At 35.9% G+C, this 16,404-nt stretch overlaps 1 protein-coding gene across 4 annotated transcripts in view; it reads left to right on the top strand.

Moving 5' to 3' along the window:
* Positions 1-16,404, top strand: part of LOC145685750 (uncharacterized) — a 72,799-nt gene that overhangs the window by 40,233 nt on the left and 16,162 nt on the right. For all 4 annotated transcript variants that reach the window (XM_081758271.1, XM_081758254.1, XM_081758262.1 and 1 more), the window contains 2 exons: positions 1,653-2,255; positions 8,851-9,034. In XM_081758271.1, coding sequence (XP_081614397.1) covers positions 1,653-2,255; positions 8,851-9,034 — 787 coding nt within the window. The remainder of the gene's footprint in view (positions 1-1,652; positions 2,256-8,850; positions 9,035-16,404) is intronic.

Genomic DNA, 16,404 nt, shown 5'->3' with positions numbered 1-16,404 from the left:
AACGTACCGTTTTTAAGTTTCTGAGGTGTCCTAAATTTGACAGGTTGTTTTGTGTACTTCTTTTATTCAAACTTACTTTCTCTGCTAGTTGTGTCTGCCCAAATTCTTTCTTTATTTACGTAGATTTTCTGAGTAATCTGGTGTCTAGTTGTTTTCTGACTCATGGTCCAGTATGTCATACGAGTGTATGTTACTGTCAAGAGCAGTTGTTTTCAATCTCTTTTGACGGACGACACACATTACTGAACATCCAGGACATTGCCACACACTTCTTCGATATTTTTATTATAAATAATAATAATATACTGAAACCTATTATACTGAAACCTATTAGATTTTATAACGACTCTTTGTAGCACGGAGATTATTGCTGCCCCTGGAGGTGTTGACTGGTACAGTCTGTCTCGATTTTAACTAATTATTATTAAAGTCTTCAAGATTTTTAAATTCTAAAATTTCGCGACACATCGGTTGAGAACCACTGGTCAATAGTATACATTTTTTGTGTTTGATTTATTTATTAATTTGATTACGATTTGTAGACAATCGAAACGTACATCTCAGGTTCAATTCCTGTTGGAAGCTCATTTGGTTCGAATCTCACGTTAAGTTGTAGGCCCACATCTTCATTAGCCTCGGTGCTGAATGGAACACTCAACTCCAAATAAACCAACAATCGAGAGTTTTTTTTTTTTTTTTTTTTTTTTTTTTTTTTATCGTTGTGTTTGATTTTGGAGTTTAGCCTCCGTTTTCAGTACCCAAGTAATAGACCTACACTGAACATGATAACGCTAACAATTAGTCGCGAGGGATCCCAAATATATGTAGCTTTATGCCAAGTGTTTGCATGTTCTTTTTTTAATTATTATTTCAAGCAGTAATAATTTAATAATTTCAGACAAGTCCTTTTACGAAAAAGAAACAGAAGAACACGAGTATTTTGTTTTGTGTGATATACACTTGCTTTTAAATAATTTTAACAAAATTTGACTGAATTCGTATCTGTAAAGAACATTTTTTTTTTCAATCGATTGTTTCCTTTAGTATGGTTTGCATAACAATAAAATGCAATATGAACTGATACATTGAGTTGTCATGTTGAGTTCCCATCCTTACTTTTCAACGAACTTTAAAAGTTGGTTATGGAATTTTCTGTGTGTGTGTGTGTGGGGGGGGGGGGGTATTTGCAAATTTTTCGATTTTGAGCCCACCATTCGATAGAGCATCAAAAACTATCTAAAAGAAATTATGGAATTTTTTGGGTCTCACACGTCGTTCTCTAGATATTGGCCAAAAAAATTTCCGATTTCTGGATATTTAAGGAGTCATATCTCGGGAACCGGAGGTCATAGAGAGATGATATTGGAGTTGATCAATATCTAAGAGGATGGTGAATATTTTGGTACCAAATAGTAACCGCTGGCCACTGGTTATATCTGCATTTTCAGTATATATACAATGATAAAAAGTAACCGCTCAATATAGCTAATTCAATAGACCCTCTAATACGAGGGTTCCAAATATGTAAGTGTATTACCTATTGAATTAAATCAAATAAATTTAATATACAATTTTTTATAAATTTCGAAAAATTAATTATTTTTAAATTAATTCTTCGAGCATTCTCAACTATTTTTTCTTTCTTTCTTTAGGTGGAGGTGAAGATGTACGGACCATATCCAAAGACTGTGTATCAAAATGAGTTTCTGTTAGCAATTGTGGATCCTTTTTCAAAGTGGATCACAGCTCAACCTATTCCAGATAATAACCATGCCACTCGAACAGCTAATTTTGTATTTGAGACTTTCTGTATTTTTGGCTTTGCTCAGTGTTCTGTTGTAGGCTTTACTCCAGAATTATTTGAGACAATGCAGTGTAAATATAAAGAGCGTTTTGATCAAATGCAAGAGACGTTTCGTGCTTTAGGACACCCATTTGAAAACAGTGATCTGCAGCAAAGCTTAATGTTTACATTGCAAGACAATTCGATGGAATGTAGTTGGGTTGGGGAAGTACTGGACCCTTTTGTGCAACAAAACCCTTCCTCATGGGACCAAGAATTGGATCGGTTTTTGTTTCACTACAGAACAATAGGATTACATAGGGATTACATGTCGCCATTCTTTGTATTGTTTGGGCGTAATCCCACTGGTTATATCTCAGAGGAAGACAAAGAGAATATTAATATAATAGAAGAAGAGAAAGCTCTGGAAGTTCCTGCTAAACGAAGGAGATTGCAAAGCAGTATTTTGCAGGTATGTCAGATTCTTCTGTTATTCTACTTGGTAGTTATATATATAATGTAGGGTGATCAAAATGTTACCCTGCATCTGACCGCAATAGGTACAATAAGACCGCATGTTACAAAACTCACAAATCAATACAGAGATTGCTACACTAGCATCAGTTTTGTACGTAACGGCGCATGAAGCTGGTTAAACATGTCAAAATATAAATATTTTGCTGTTACCAAATAAAATATCCCTGTCTTATTTTTTAGCGTCCGCAAAAACAAACTCGCTGAGTCTATTATGAAAGCGATTTTCAAAATTAAACAGCTACAGTAGTGCTACGTTGACCACGCTTTATTAATAATAATAAGCACTTGAATTGGCATTAGTCCACCTCCCACGAGAGTGGGAGCCTAATATGTGAGAAAGATCTGCGAAGAGGTGTTAAACTTAACGTAGTGATACTTGTAAGTCTGGAGTTTTCATAATTCAATTTTTCAAAAAGTTTTGATGGAAAGCTTGAAGATCTGATAATAGCGAGGGTTGTTAGTTTAAGCTATGTACTGAGCTAAGCCAGCCCCAACAACTTTTGACTGACGAATACACTTTACTGAACGCCCATATCATGACTATATATGTGATTTTTTAATTAATAATAGTATAATAGCGTAAGTTAGTGGCGTAGGCGTACATAAGGGTGATTCGGGGTTGAGCAAGATATGAAAAAATAAATATATGTATATTTTATATCGAATGTTCTAAAAATGACGCCCACGGACAACAGAGTGCTATTCTTCTAATCAGAATATAGCGAAAATGCTGTTATAATTATATACCCTCTGAGATCTCCTTCAACTGCTATGGAAATTAAAAAATATCTATGTAACAACGTAAATTAAATTGGAACCATTAACATTGCTCTACGAATTTATCGAACAGTTACATCGATTGTTACACTAATAAATAGTATTAGTGTCAACGTATATCGACTTTTAACTACCGTCTGGAAAGAATTAATGCATCTATTTGATGGATTGGTAAATCTACAGTACTCTATGGTTCTTTATCTACGATGTTGCCACATACTGCAATAGCATCTCCGACGAAGACCCGAAAGGTGGTGTTATATATATATATATATTTGAAATAAAAAAATAACTGAATGAACAAACCAAATTGCATTAAATACATTTGAAGGTACACTTAAGCTATTTTTTCCACATACCGGTAATTGCCAAGCAAATTAAGGCACTTATCATACCGTAGCACAAGTTTTTCAATACTGTTGCGGTAGAAATCTCCGCCTGCGATATTTCAACCACTGGCTTACACTGGCATACAGTTCGGCGTCAGTATCAAAACGTCGTGTAGTGAGCCATGTCTTCATTGCTGGGAAAAGATGGTAGTCGCTCGGCGCAAAATCCGTGCTATATGGTGGGTGATCGAACACCTCCCATCCAAAACCGTGCAAGAGCTTTATGCACACCTGGCCGTGCGTTGTCGTGAAAAAAGCAATACCTTCGAGCTAGGTTTTCGCCGGCGCGCACAGTTGATGATGGATTTTTTTTTCAATCAAACCTGATCACAGAATGCACCTCATTGGAGGCGGGATTTTCTATTGCAGCGCACATTGTAACTCGTCACAGAAAGCATAGTAAGTGCGTTACAGTTCTCGCGCTACCACAGGTGGATGCGTACTGAGTATGACAACGTTCTGACACCAAGATGGTGACTACAGCCCCGCCCACTGCCGCGATAGGCCAAAACGTCTGTCACTTTCTGGACAGCCCTCGTATACATATATCACTTTATTTTTACTTGTAAAATGGTACTCTGGAGTCCATGGGCGCCATTTTTAGAACACCTTATACAAAAATAACACTTGTTCTGAAAGGATGTGAAATTGAGTGCTTGAACCTCTTAGTGACTATATAGTATTGAGCATTAAATAAAAGTAAAATCACTTTTAATAAATAATTCTGCTACAGTTTCGACAATGTATCACTATTATTTATTAAAAAGTGATTTACTTTGGTCATATTTTACTTTCAAGTAAGGCAACGCAGTTCCAAAGCTAGAATAAACTGCATTCAGTACTGGACACTGTTGCTGCCGTTGGAGGTGTTGACTAGTAGAGTCTGTCTCAAAATTCATTTTAACGAATTATTAGATTCTTCATGATTTTTAAAATTTCGCAACACATCCTATGGAACTTCACAACAGACTAATGTGTCACTACACAGCAGTTGGGAACCACTGATCTAAGCTATATGTTGAATTTAAACGTTGGCTTAAGTATAAGGACTGGAGGTGCGAGTTTTTATTATTATTATTATTATTATTATTATTATTATTATTATCATACTGTATTAACTCTATTGGTCTGAATGTAGTTTTTTTTTCTAGATGATTTTAATGTAAAATTGAATGATGAAAAAAAAGCAGCATAAAATACTATACATAGTTTGAAAATATATAACTGAAAAACTTCCCAATTCAAAGCTTTTAAGATTTAAATCCCAGTTTTCATTGCATTTTTTCCTCTGGTGGTTATCACTCCAAGTTCAGTTCTGGTGGTATACTCAGTTTGATTTGAATACTCCGTGGAAACGCAGTGGAAACACATTAATAGTAAATTTTAAGTGTCAGTCAAGTCGAGCTTTGAGAGTCGTGCAACAGCACGGCACAGTCGCAGAAGAGTGATACAAATGGTACAGTCCTGTCTGACATCATTCCTTTTTTCAAGAGAGACTAGGCTGCAAGTTATAAAAGTATGTTATTTACGAAGCTGTTTTTTATATTAACAATTTTGTACATATTCGGACAATATGGCAGTTAGTGTAAAATTTAATTAGATAAATGTGCAAGGGACCAAAAAGAGATATAATTGTATTTTCCTTTATAATAGTGTTTAAGGTAATTGAAGATGATTTTCAGAAAATATGAAAGTATTCAACAATGTCGTATTACTGCAATATTCTTTTTCTCTTTCACCTAAACCCATTGTCATAACTAGGATGTTTTGCTAGAAAAGAGGAGGTGGCGTCATGACCTCTTCTAAAAATTTAAAGAACCTTACCTGTGGTTCAACGGTATTCATGGGGCCTGGAACCCAGGCTCCCCATTATAGCCTGTGACAAACATCTTGGCATTTCAGCCAAACGAATAAAACGCAAGCTCTGACGCGATATTGTCGAGTGCTAAGGGGTGTTGCTATGGTTAAGCGGACGAACTACAGCGCGATCAGGTGGCAGAGGATAGACGTGAATGTGTACAAAATGAACGTGGCAATACCGCTGGCCTCTCATTTGCTAGCAGCATGTAAGGAAACTTGGAGCGCCGCCTTCAAATGCCAAGATATTTGTCACGCCGTGTAGTTACCTGTACCACTGAGAGAGGCATGTGTGTAAAGTCTTCTTTGTAATTTCATTTTAAGTCTCCACGGGATATTCACGGCTGTGTAAGCACAAAATAATCTACTTATATTTTGCATGCACTGTCCTGTTAGATATATTAATTTTCTTCGCAGTACCCTTTGCAATACGACAAAATCACATCCTATATTGGACCCGCGCTTAGAATGTACAACATCGTAAACAAATGCACGTGTATTGACAGTTTTGCATTGACTGTTAAGCGTGACTACTACTTTTTTCTATGGCGCAAGCTAAAATGTAGTCTGTATCTAATAAATAATAAAATGACAAAGAAGAGTGAGAATGTTCGGTAGAAAAAAACTATATCCGAGAATTGTATAAATATTAAATAAAGCACAAGTATGAAACCAGTTTCTTTTCACAAATTTAAACATGACCTAAACAATTTCGAATAGTTAAGCAACAGATTAATGGTAAAGAAAATTAAGATCGGGTTACATACAAGCTGGCCTCACGACTCAAGAACGGTATTGAACCGTACAAAAACGTGTTACACGGGATAAAATTCAATAATCCATATGCTGATATTCAAAAGCAGTAAATAATCATAGGATAAAACTGAAAGTTAAATCTGTGAGTAGTCGCCCACTGCAAGGAGCACTTTAGACATCGCAATTTACAGAACGTAGGCGACTAACCTTCTTCTGGATGTTACTTTTGATAACATATCTTCCCAAAAATGTAGGCGGCTGAACCCTCTTCTGGGTGTTACTTTTGATAACATATCTTGTCCAAAAATGAAGGCAACTGAATCCTCTTCTGGGTGTTACTTTTGATAACATATCTTGCCCAAAAATGTAGGCGACGGAACCCTCTTTGGGTGTTACTTTTGATAACATCTTGCCAAAAATGTAGGCAACTGAACCCTCTTCTGGGTGTTACTTTTGATAACATATCTTGTCCAAAAATGTAGGCGACGGAACCCTCTTCTGGGTGTTACTTTTGATAACATCTTGCCAAAAATGTAGGCAACTGAACCCTGTTCTGGGTGTTACTTTTGATAACATATCTTGTCCAAAAATGTAGGCAACTGAACCCTCTTCTGGGTGTTACTTTTGATAACATATCTTGTCCAAAAATGAAGGCAACTGAACTCTCTTTGGGTGTTACTTTTGATAACATCTTGCCAAAAATGTAGGCAACTGAACCCTGTTCTGGGTGTTACTTTTGATAACATATCTTGTCCAAAAATGTAGGCAACTGAACCCTCTTCTGGGTGTTACTTTTGATAACATATCTTGTCCAAAAATGTAGGCAACTGAACCCTCTTTTGGGTGTTACCTTTGATAACATATCTTTCCAAAAGTGTAGGCGACGGAACCCTCTTCTGGGTGTTACTTTTGATAACATCTTGCCCAAAAATGTAGGCAACTGAATCCTCTTCTGGGTGTTACTTTTGATAACATATCTTGCCCATAAACAGCACAAATTTCTTCACGAGCCTGTGCAGCATTTGCACCTTTGTCGAAATAAAACTGTAAAATGTAGCGCAGTTTTGTGGAAAGTTCATTCGTCTCTATTGTGCAGTACCTTATGTTTGATTATAAGAATTCCAAACTTCTTGCACGCCTACTAGCTTTAACTGTCAGTGGTCAAATGACATTAGGCCTCACTCACTGCGATTCATATAACTTAGAGCCGCGGTGGCTCAGTGGTAGAGCGTTCACCTCTGGTGCTTGGGGTCCCTGGTTCGATCCCAGCTCGTGCCAAGTGAACTTTGTGGAGGATAAATACCGTGAGCGTGGGTTTCCTCGATGTTCTCTCGTTTCCTCTCACTTTCTTCATTCCACCATTTCATTCATTTCTCATCATCACCGTCTCCTTTAGCCTAGCCGGCATAACCGTGGGACGTAAACTCAAAGATTTCATTTCATTTTCATATAACAGAATTTGGGACACTAACGCCATCTCGAGTGTAAAAGGCTCAATACTTTTTAGATTACCCAATATTTAGTACCTTCAGTGTTTTTTCCAGAACTACCATATAAATGTTATTTTAATGAGAAACAAGTTAAAAAAAAGGCTAATACTCACCGCAAAAAATAGCAGAGTTTCCTACATGTAAGAAAAAGCGCTTTCGGAAGAACCTTCTTGCATCATCAGCTAGCTTAAAATTCAAGAAGGATTTAAAAAAAGGAGAATATGAAAAGATTAAAAAATGGTTAAAAGGGTAAAGAGATGTAAAACACAAATCTGCTGTCTGGTCTACATGCATCTTAGAGATTATAACCATAACATAACAGATTCATGTTTAATTGAGAAAGCAAAAACAACAACGGAACGAAAAATCAAAGACTCATATTACATCCATAAAGAGAAACCCATACTTAATTTGGATAGGGGGAGAAATAAATATGATTTGAAGTAATCTTTTCACTATATATTTTCGCCATCTGCAAAGAAAGAAAAGAAAACAGTGAACAGCAGCGTACAATGACAGTAAGTGCCCACTTTCATGTGTTTAATTTTTGACAGAAGATTTGTATTTTACATTTCTTTATCCTTTTAATCTTTTTTACCGTTCCATATTCTTCTTCATGTTTTAAATCCTTTTTGAATTTTAAGCTAGCTGATGATGGAAGAAGGTTCTTCTGAAAGCGCTTCTTCTTACATGTAGGCAACTCTTTTTTCTTCTTCTTCTTTTTTTGCGGTGGTTATTAGCCTTTTTTGCTTGTTTCTCATTAAATATCATCACAGCTCGCAATATTCTGATAGAAGTGTTATTTTGTTTTGTATTGTGAGTATATATGAAAACAAAGGGAAAACCACATGTCAAGAAGGCTTGGTACCTTGCATTTAAACAATAGTAATAACAATCTCAATTGATATATACTTTGGTATGATGATTTGTTACGCAGAAATTGTAGAAAGTCCTTCAAAGCTCCTGTAAATATGAAAAAGTGGTATTTTGTGTAGGAACCTTGTATTAAGTGTTGACGAACACTGCTAATGAAGCAGTAATCAGTCACTTTAGGTGTAAAGAAGATACATTTTATCGCATTCTGTACAACACTATGTTCAAAAAAAATAGGCACGTAGTATTAACGTCATTAATTTAGCTATCTTTAAGTAACATTCTAATGTTGGAAGATTTTGGTAGTTCCTGAAATCTTATTACCAAAGCAGTCATTTTTTTTTTAAAAAAAAATATACAAATATATAATTACTTTTAACAATTTCAGTGTCGTCATTGCGACGAAGTGTTCACGTCAAAAATTTCGTTTCGTATTCATCAACGGAAACATACAGAGGAAGCCCGCAGAAGAGGGACTTTAGAGGGAGAAGAACCCTTGAAACCAATCGTGGAGAAAGAGAAAAAGACTCTGAAACGAAGTTTTAAGAAGAAAAGAAGACCTTTCGGTCGAGGTTAGTTTCTGTTACGTGTGTTAATATCAAAATAAACATTTACGTCGTGTTATTTATTCATATTTAATGAAGTGTTAAGTACGTATTTTACCAATCATTTGGTATGTTGACAAATGTAGAAGGGTATAGGCCTATTTTCTTTTTGATGTTTTGTTCTTTATCCTACAGACTGTTCGAAATGACTAACAGTAAGTTAACTCTTACGTGTTTTCCTTCTTTTCTTCTCTCTTCTCTATACGCTGTTGACGAGTTCTTGGGGGCTTGAAAGCTAAGTCAATATATTTAGATTTTGCGTATGTCGTCGATGAAGGGGCTAAGTGGCGTATCATGATTTTTATAATTTTACAGAAGTATGATAAATTTTCACGTTTAACGATATATCTTCTGCTTGTTTTAATATAACGCCATTTCAAGAAAGTTTATGTCTCCGTTAATGTAAGGAATTCAGCTATGAATGTTTTATGGTTGATGGAGGAGGTTAAATAAGAATGGATACTGTTCATAACTCAAATCACGATTTTTCGAGTTACTCCACTTCACCCCTTCACCGATGATGTTTGTGATCACAACTTTTATGTAAGGACATTTTGTGTTGAGTTATATATTTAATGAATTTTCATACATATGGTTTTACTTTCCTGTCCGTCAGTTCGTGTTTAGTTGGTTTTCATAATTGATGTAGTAATTATCTTTTAATTTCAGCTTCTAATATTTCCAGTTTTCCATATACCCTGTTTGAACCCAAGGGAAAGTAACTTGCTACTCTAATCCAGTTATACTGTCTTGGCGTCTTCCAGCTGGGGTAGATAAATTAGCTACAACTTAGCTTCGTGCAGGACTCTTAGACAAAATAAAACCCTTCTTAATTTTCTTCCATGTTATTTTGTTATCATTGGATTTAATTCTTTGTGTCATATATTTATTTATTTACTTCGATCTTTATCGCTTTAACTTCTCCATTCTTTTGTTTTTATACAGAGTTCGCCAGAAAAATGTTTACACTCTTTATCGTACTGTATCAGAATACTTGTATTGACAATTGTTCTGAAATTTTAGTATGTTGTAGTATGGTTTTTTGGCATTGTCAATTGTTTTCAGTTAAAATTATGTTGTAGTACGGTTTCTCGCTCAACAGATGTCGGCACTGTCAGCACGGTGTTGCGCGATAAATTTAATATATCATGCAACAATCATGGAACAACGGTTAGTGAGATAGAAGATGACAGGAGCACGCTTGACCTTCGAGCAGCGTAAGCACGTTTTGAAGTGTTTCATCAGGTTTGGGAATGCCATAATAGTAATTGCGTGACTTGGCCGCGTTTTGGACTTTGACCCCGACCTTTGTGACGTCATAGGTCAAAGGTCAATGACCTTGGCCCGGGGTCAATGACCGAGGGGTACATAGGACCACCCCCTCTAAATTTTGGCAAGGGTACCATGGCCCGCCCCCTAAATTTTGGCAGGGGTACATAGGACCACCCCCCTTAAATTTTGGAAATTGCCAAATCTAAAAATTTGGTATGGTAGCCTAGGACCACAGTATGTACCTCTATCAATATTGGGGTCTATGTCGTTCCCTTTCATGGGTAAAAAATTGCCAAAAAGTCAAATTTCGGGGGTTTTCGACCTAATTTATCCCCTTTGAATTAGGGGATAAATTAGGTCGAAAACCCCCGAAATTTAACTTTTTGGCAATTTTTTACCCATGAAAGGGAACGACATAGACCCCAATATTGATAGAGGTACATACTGTGGTCCTAGGCTACCATACCAAATTTTTAGATTTGGCAATTTCCAAAATTTAAGGGGGGTGGTCCTATGTACCCCTGCCAAAATTTAGAGGGAGTGGTCCTATGTACCCCTCGGTCATTGACCCCGGGCCAAGGTCATTGACCTTTGACCTATGACGTCACAAAGGTCGGGGTCAAAGTCCAAAACGCGGCCCTTATATAGTTATATGGGCGTATACAGAGGTTCATTACCTTTCATAAAACATGAGTATATTAATGCACCCCTTGAAAATTTTGGAAGGGGTACCTTGGCCCACCCCTTAAATTTTGGAAATTGCCCAATTTAAACATTGGGTATTATAGTATAGGACCCTAATATGTATTATGATAAATTTGGGTGGTCCACCTCATTCCCTTTTAGGGGTACAAAATTGCCAAAAATATAAACGTAAGCAATGCGTTATACCACGTGTTTGGTTTTTGACCTAATTTATCTCCTTGGATGAGGTCCTATTATCTTATATAGTTATATGGTCATGTATAGGGGTCCATTATCTATCATAAGACATAGGTACATTGGTGCACCCCTTTAAAATTTTGGGAGGGGTACCTTGGCCCACCCCTTAAATTTTGGAAATTGCCCAATTTAAACATTTGGTATTATAGTATAGGACCTCAATATGTATCATGATAAATTTGGATGGTCCACCTCGTTCCCTTTTAGGGGTACAAAATTGCCAAAATATAAACGTAAGAAATACGTTGTACCACGTGTTTGGTTTTTTGGTCCATTTTATCCCCTTGGATGAGATCCTATTACCTTATATGATTACAGGGGTCCATTTCCTATCATAAGACATGGGTATATTGATGCACCCTTCTTAAAATTTGGCAAGGGGGTCCACTGAAATTGTCCAATTTAAGCATAATACAGGACCTCAATATGTTTCGGTGGTCCTATTGCCAAATTTTTAGTACAACCACGTGTTCGGTTATTGACTCAATTTATCCTCTTTGATAAGGTTATAAGGTATGGACGGTTATCCTCTTTCAATTTGGTAGGACCCTTCGGGTGTAGTACGGTCACGTGATCGATGATTCGGTTTTGATGCGCGACGAGGTCCCTGGTTAATATTCTCTAGGAATTAGGTGGAAACTTTGAAAGGAAAGATTCATGGCATTTAACTTTTTTTCAACTTTCAAACTAAAAAAAATCAAACCAAAGTTTTCAAAACAAAAATTGAAACGAAAACTTTTAAACGAAAATCTTGAAACTAAAAAATTTTCAAAGAAAAAAAAATTTAAACTAAAAATTTTCAAACAAAAATTTTGAAACGAAAAATTTTCAAACAAAAAATTTGAAACGAAAATATTTTTTTTAAACTAAAGAATTTTGAAAACAAAAAAAAGTTTGAAGCAATATTTTTTGAAACGAAAAAAAATTTTCAAACAAAATTTGAAACAAAAAATTTTCAAACAAAATTTTTGAAACAAAAATTTCAAAACAAATTTCAAACGAAAAATTTTCAAATAGAATTTAAATCAAACAGTGATCAGCTTTCACGGTTAACCGTTAAACTTTATCCGGTTTTTAACTATTAGATTAACAAATAAACGGTTTTCAACTATTCGATTAACAAATAAATGGGTTTTCAACTATTCGATAAACAGATGAACGGTTTTTCCTTTTCACACCAGTGAGTGCAAAAATTTACAAACTAAAACAACAAAATTTTGTACTCGCTTTAAATACGCATCATTTTTGAAACAAGGTGTTAGTGTTCATCATGGATACACAGTGGAAACATCCATTTACCTGTATTCTCGCAGGACCTAGTGGGTGTGGAAAAACGTATTTTGTGAAGCGATTACTGTCACATCTCCCAACCATGATCAATGCGAAATTTCGTAAGATATACTGGTATTATGCAGAATGGCAAGACGTGTATGCAACAATGCCTGTTCCAGTAGAATTTCACGAAGGACTTCCACGAATGAAAGATTTTCAGCCTCAAGATGGACCACATTTGATTATTATTGATGACCATATGCGAGAAGTGAATAGTGATATTGTTGATATGTTCACGAAAGGATCGCATCATCGAAATATTAGTGTGATTTTTATAACACAAAATGTATTTCATCAAAGTAAAGCAAATAGAAATATGAGTTTAAATTGTTCGTATTTGGTGTTGTTTAAAAATCCACGTGACAAGTCACAAATCAAGCATATGAGTTATCAAATCATGCCTGAACATCCACTGTTTCTACAAGAAAGTTATGCAGACGCAACAAGAAATCCACATGGTTATTTACTGATGGATCTTAAGCAAGATACACCAGATGAAATGCGATTTCGTACAAATAGTTTTCCCGACGATTTGCATCATTATGTTTACGTACCAACAAAACATGTTTAAATTATTGTGCATGTGAAAAGAATGACTTAGTCTGTCACGATGTCTTCTACAGTGAAACACGCTGATCTGCTACGTGCTCTGCACAAAGCTAAACCAAGATTGCGTAAAGCTATTATTGCCAATGCAGACGCTTCATTAAGTCATAGTATTTGTGAATGTTGTTATAATGTCTTAAAAGGCAATGTTCCACTGACAAGTGCGCAGAAGTCAAGATTAAAGCGTTACAAGAACACGCTCCGCTATCTCGTAGACAATACAAAATCATTGGATAAAAAGAAACATTTAGCCGTACAACAAGGAGGATTCTTACCTGCATTACTTGCACCTATTGTAGGAAGTGTGTTATCCAGTATTTTGTTTAAACAATAACCATCATGGAACATAGCAAGAAGATGGTTTTAGTGCCACCAGAAATGTTTCAACGAATGCATGCATCATTATCCCGTGTGAGTGAAAATCGAGAATCTAATCTCGATCGTGAAATGCAATCTATATTGAATACATCGTATCCAAGTGATGAAGAAAAAATGGAATCAGTACAATAGAATATTACAGAAATATCTTTATGTGATGCGTAAACAAGAAGAAACAATACCACTTACAATTACATCAATGAAACTTGATGGTGACGTCCCGAATGTTGACGATAGCACGAAACAAGAAATTTTAGCCGCAATACCACAAATGTATCGTAAGAAAGCCGAACTACTATTCCGTCGTTTAAAACAAGATGACACAATAACGTGGGATCATAAAGGAACAGTGTACATCAATGATGATAAACTACATGGATCCAATATTGTAGATTTAATGTGTGATGTGACTCGACCGAGGAAACATTCTAATCCTCAACGCTGGGAATTGTTTTGCAACTACCTTGCATCGTCAAACACACCTCAAGAATTGATTGGTAATCCACGAAGATTAAACTATATTGTCAAGCATAATAGTACAACAGCATCTGACGGATCTGCACCACCAAAACCGGCACCTGAATTATTTTCTTCCGGAGAAGAAGAAGATGATGATGATGATGTTTTAGAAGTCCGACCAAAAAGAAAGCGTATCATTCCACAATGGTCAACGTACAAACCATGGACAAAAAGTTGAAATCCATTTACTACAATCCAGCACACCCTGCATCATTTTCTACTGCAAAGAAATTATGTCAAGCCACAGGAAAATCTATACCTCTAGCCAAAATAAAACTTTGGTTAAACAAACAACCTACCTACACGTTACATCGTCCTGTACGTCGTCGTTTCCGAAGAGATTTTTATCTTGTCAACAATATTGATGATCAATGGGAATGTGATTTAAATGATTTACAATCACTTCAAAACTATAATGACAATTACCGCTATATTCTTACAGTGATTGATGTGTAGTCGGTACGGATGGGCTGTACCACTAAAATCAAAAAGTGCCGAGGATATAGTGAATACATTTGAAATGATTTTCCAGGACAGGAAACCAATTGTGCTACGTAGTGATCAAGGAACTGAATTTACCAACAAGACAGTACAAAAGTTTCTCAGGAAACACAACGTGCAACATGTTACAACAAAGGATCCAGATATTAAAGCCAGCATCGCAGAAAGATTTAATCAGACATTGAAACATCGTATGTGGAAATACTTTACCAAATATCAAACATACAATTACATCAAAGTATTGCCTTTACTTGTAAAAGCATACAATGAAAGTCGGCATTCCAGTATTAAAAATGGCACCTGCAAACGTTTCTCAGGACAATAAAATATGGATTTATCTGTTGGTGATACTGTTCGTATTAGTAAAACAAAACGTATCTTTGACAAGGGTTACCTCGAGAACTGGACTTGGGAAAATATTCAGAGTAAAAGCCATTGTACCAAGAAACCCACCAGTGTATCGACTAGAGGATTTAAATCATCATCTCATCGATGGTGTTTTCTACAGAGAAGAGTTACAACCAGTACCGATCCCTTCGACGTTCCTCATCGATAAAATATTACGTACAAGAACAAAAGGTCACAGAAAGGAGTATCTCGTCCAGTGGAAAGGATATCCTTCCTCATTCAATTCGTGGATTCCTGCAACTTCATTGAAGAAGAATGGAACCTGATCAAAATTTTTACGTTACACTTCCCAGTAATAGTTCCATGGATTATTTTCCAGAAAATACATTGACTTCATATATTACAAAATTACAACGACGTGTAGAGTTTCGCCAGAAATGGGATGTGGCAATTGTAGAGATTCATTATCCACATTCTTTACTGAACATTAACAGTAAAAACAATAAAATATATTACAAATCATCAAGTAGTAGTGATGAGGAACCGTGGAAAGTTGTAACGATCCCTGTACGCTATTATAACAATATACGGGATCTTATTTATGCAATTAATATACATCATAAAGAAACCAATTTATTTATATCCCATGATGCAACTAATAATATATGCCTCATAAGACATCCCAATAAGGAAATCCATACTTCTGTACAAATCTCACCAAGTGTTAGTTTAATGCTTGGATTTGAACCGAAAAGTGATTTAAAAGATATGGAAAAGGGACAATATACACCGGATGTACGATTACGCTTACCATCACAAATGTACGTCTATTGTGACATTATTGAATCTGTCATTGTTGGAGATACAATGGTACCCTTGCTACGAATTGTCAACATGGATCCTGTGAATCATACTTTTGGAAGTCATGCAGTACAAATCTTTAATCCTGCACATTATGTTCCGGTGGAAAAAATGAATTTTGAGCAAATACAAATCGAAATAAGGGATAGCACAGGTCATCGTATGCTATTCATCTTTGGAACGGTGTGTACAAAACTACATTTCCGTCGTCGTCGTCATGACTGATCCGTATTTGCAATACTACCAAAAACAAGCGTTGTCCGGTATCGGCAACGTCTATGTGGGAAGTCCCTATCAAGCAGGACATGGCATTGGAAGTTTCCTTGGTGGCTTATTTCGTTCAGTGTTACCACTTGTGAAGCAAGGAGCTAAAACTGTGGGAAAAGAATTATTAAAATCAGGTGCCAATATGATTAATGATGTTGTAATCTCGAATCAACCGCTGGAAGAATCGTTTCATCAACGTATGCAAGAGGCAAAATCAAATTTACAAGAAAAAGCTAAAAATAAGTTGAAAACTATGCTGGGAAGTGGATATCATAAACGAAAATGGGATGACTGCTCTCAGTTTGAGGTTG

This window comes from Thermobia domestica, chromosome 1 (genome assembly GCF_964235325.1).
Source record: "Thermobia domestica chromosome 1, izTheDome1.hap1.1, whole genome shotgun sequence".
NCBI lineage: Eukaryota > Metazoa > Arthropoda > Insecta > Zygentoma > Lepismatidae > Thermobia > Thermobia domestica.
The sequence above is the reverse complement of the archived record's forward strand: the minus strand, read 5'-3'. Positions and strand labels throughout refer to the sequence as shown.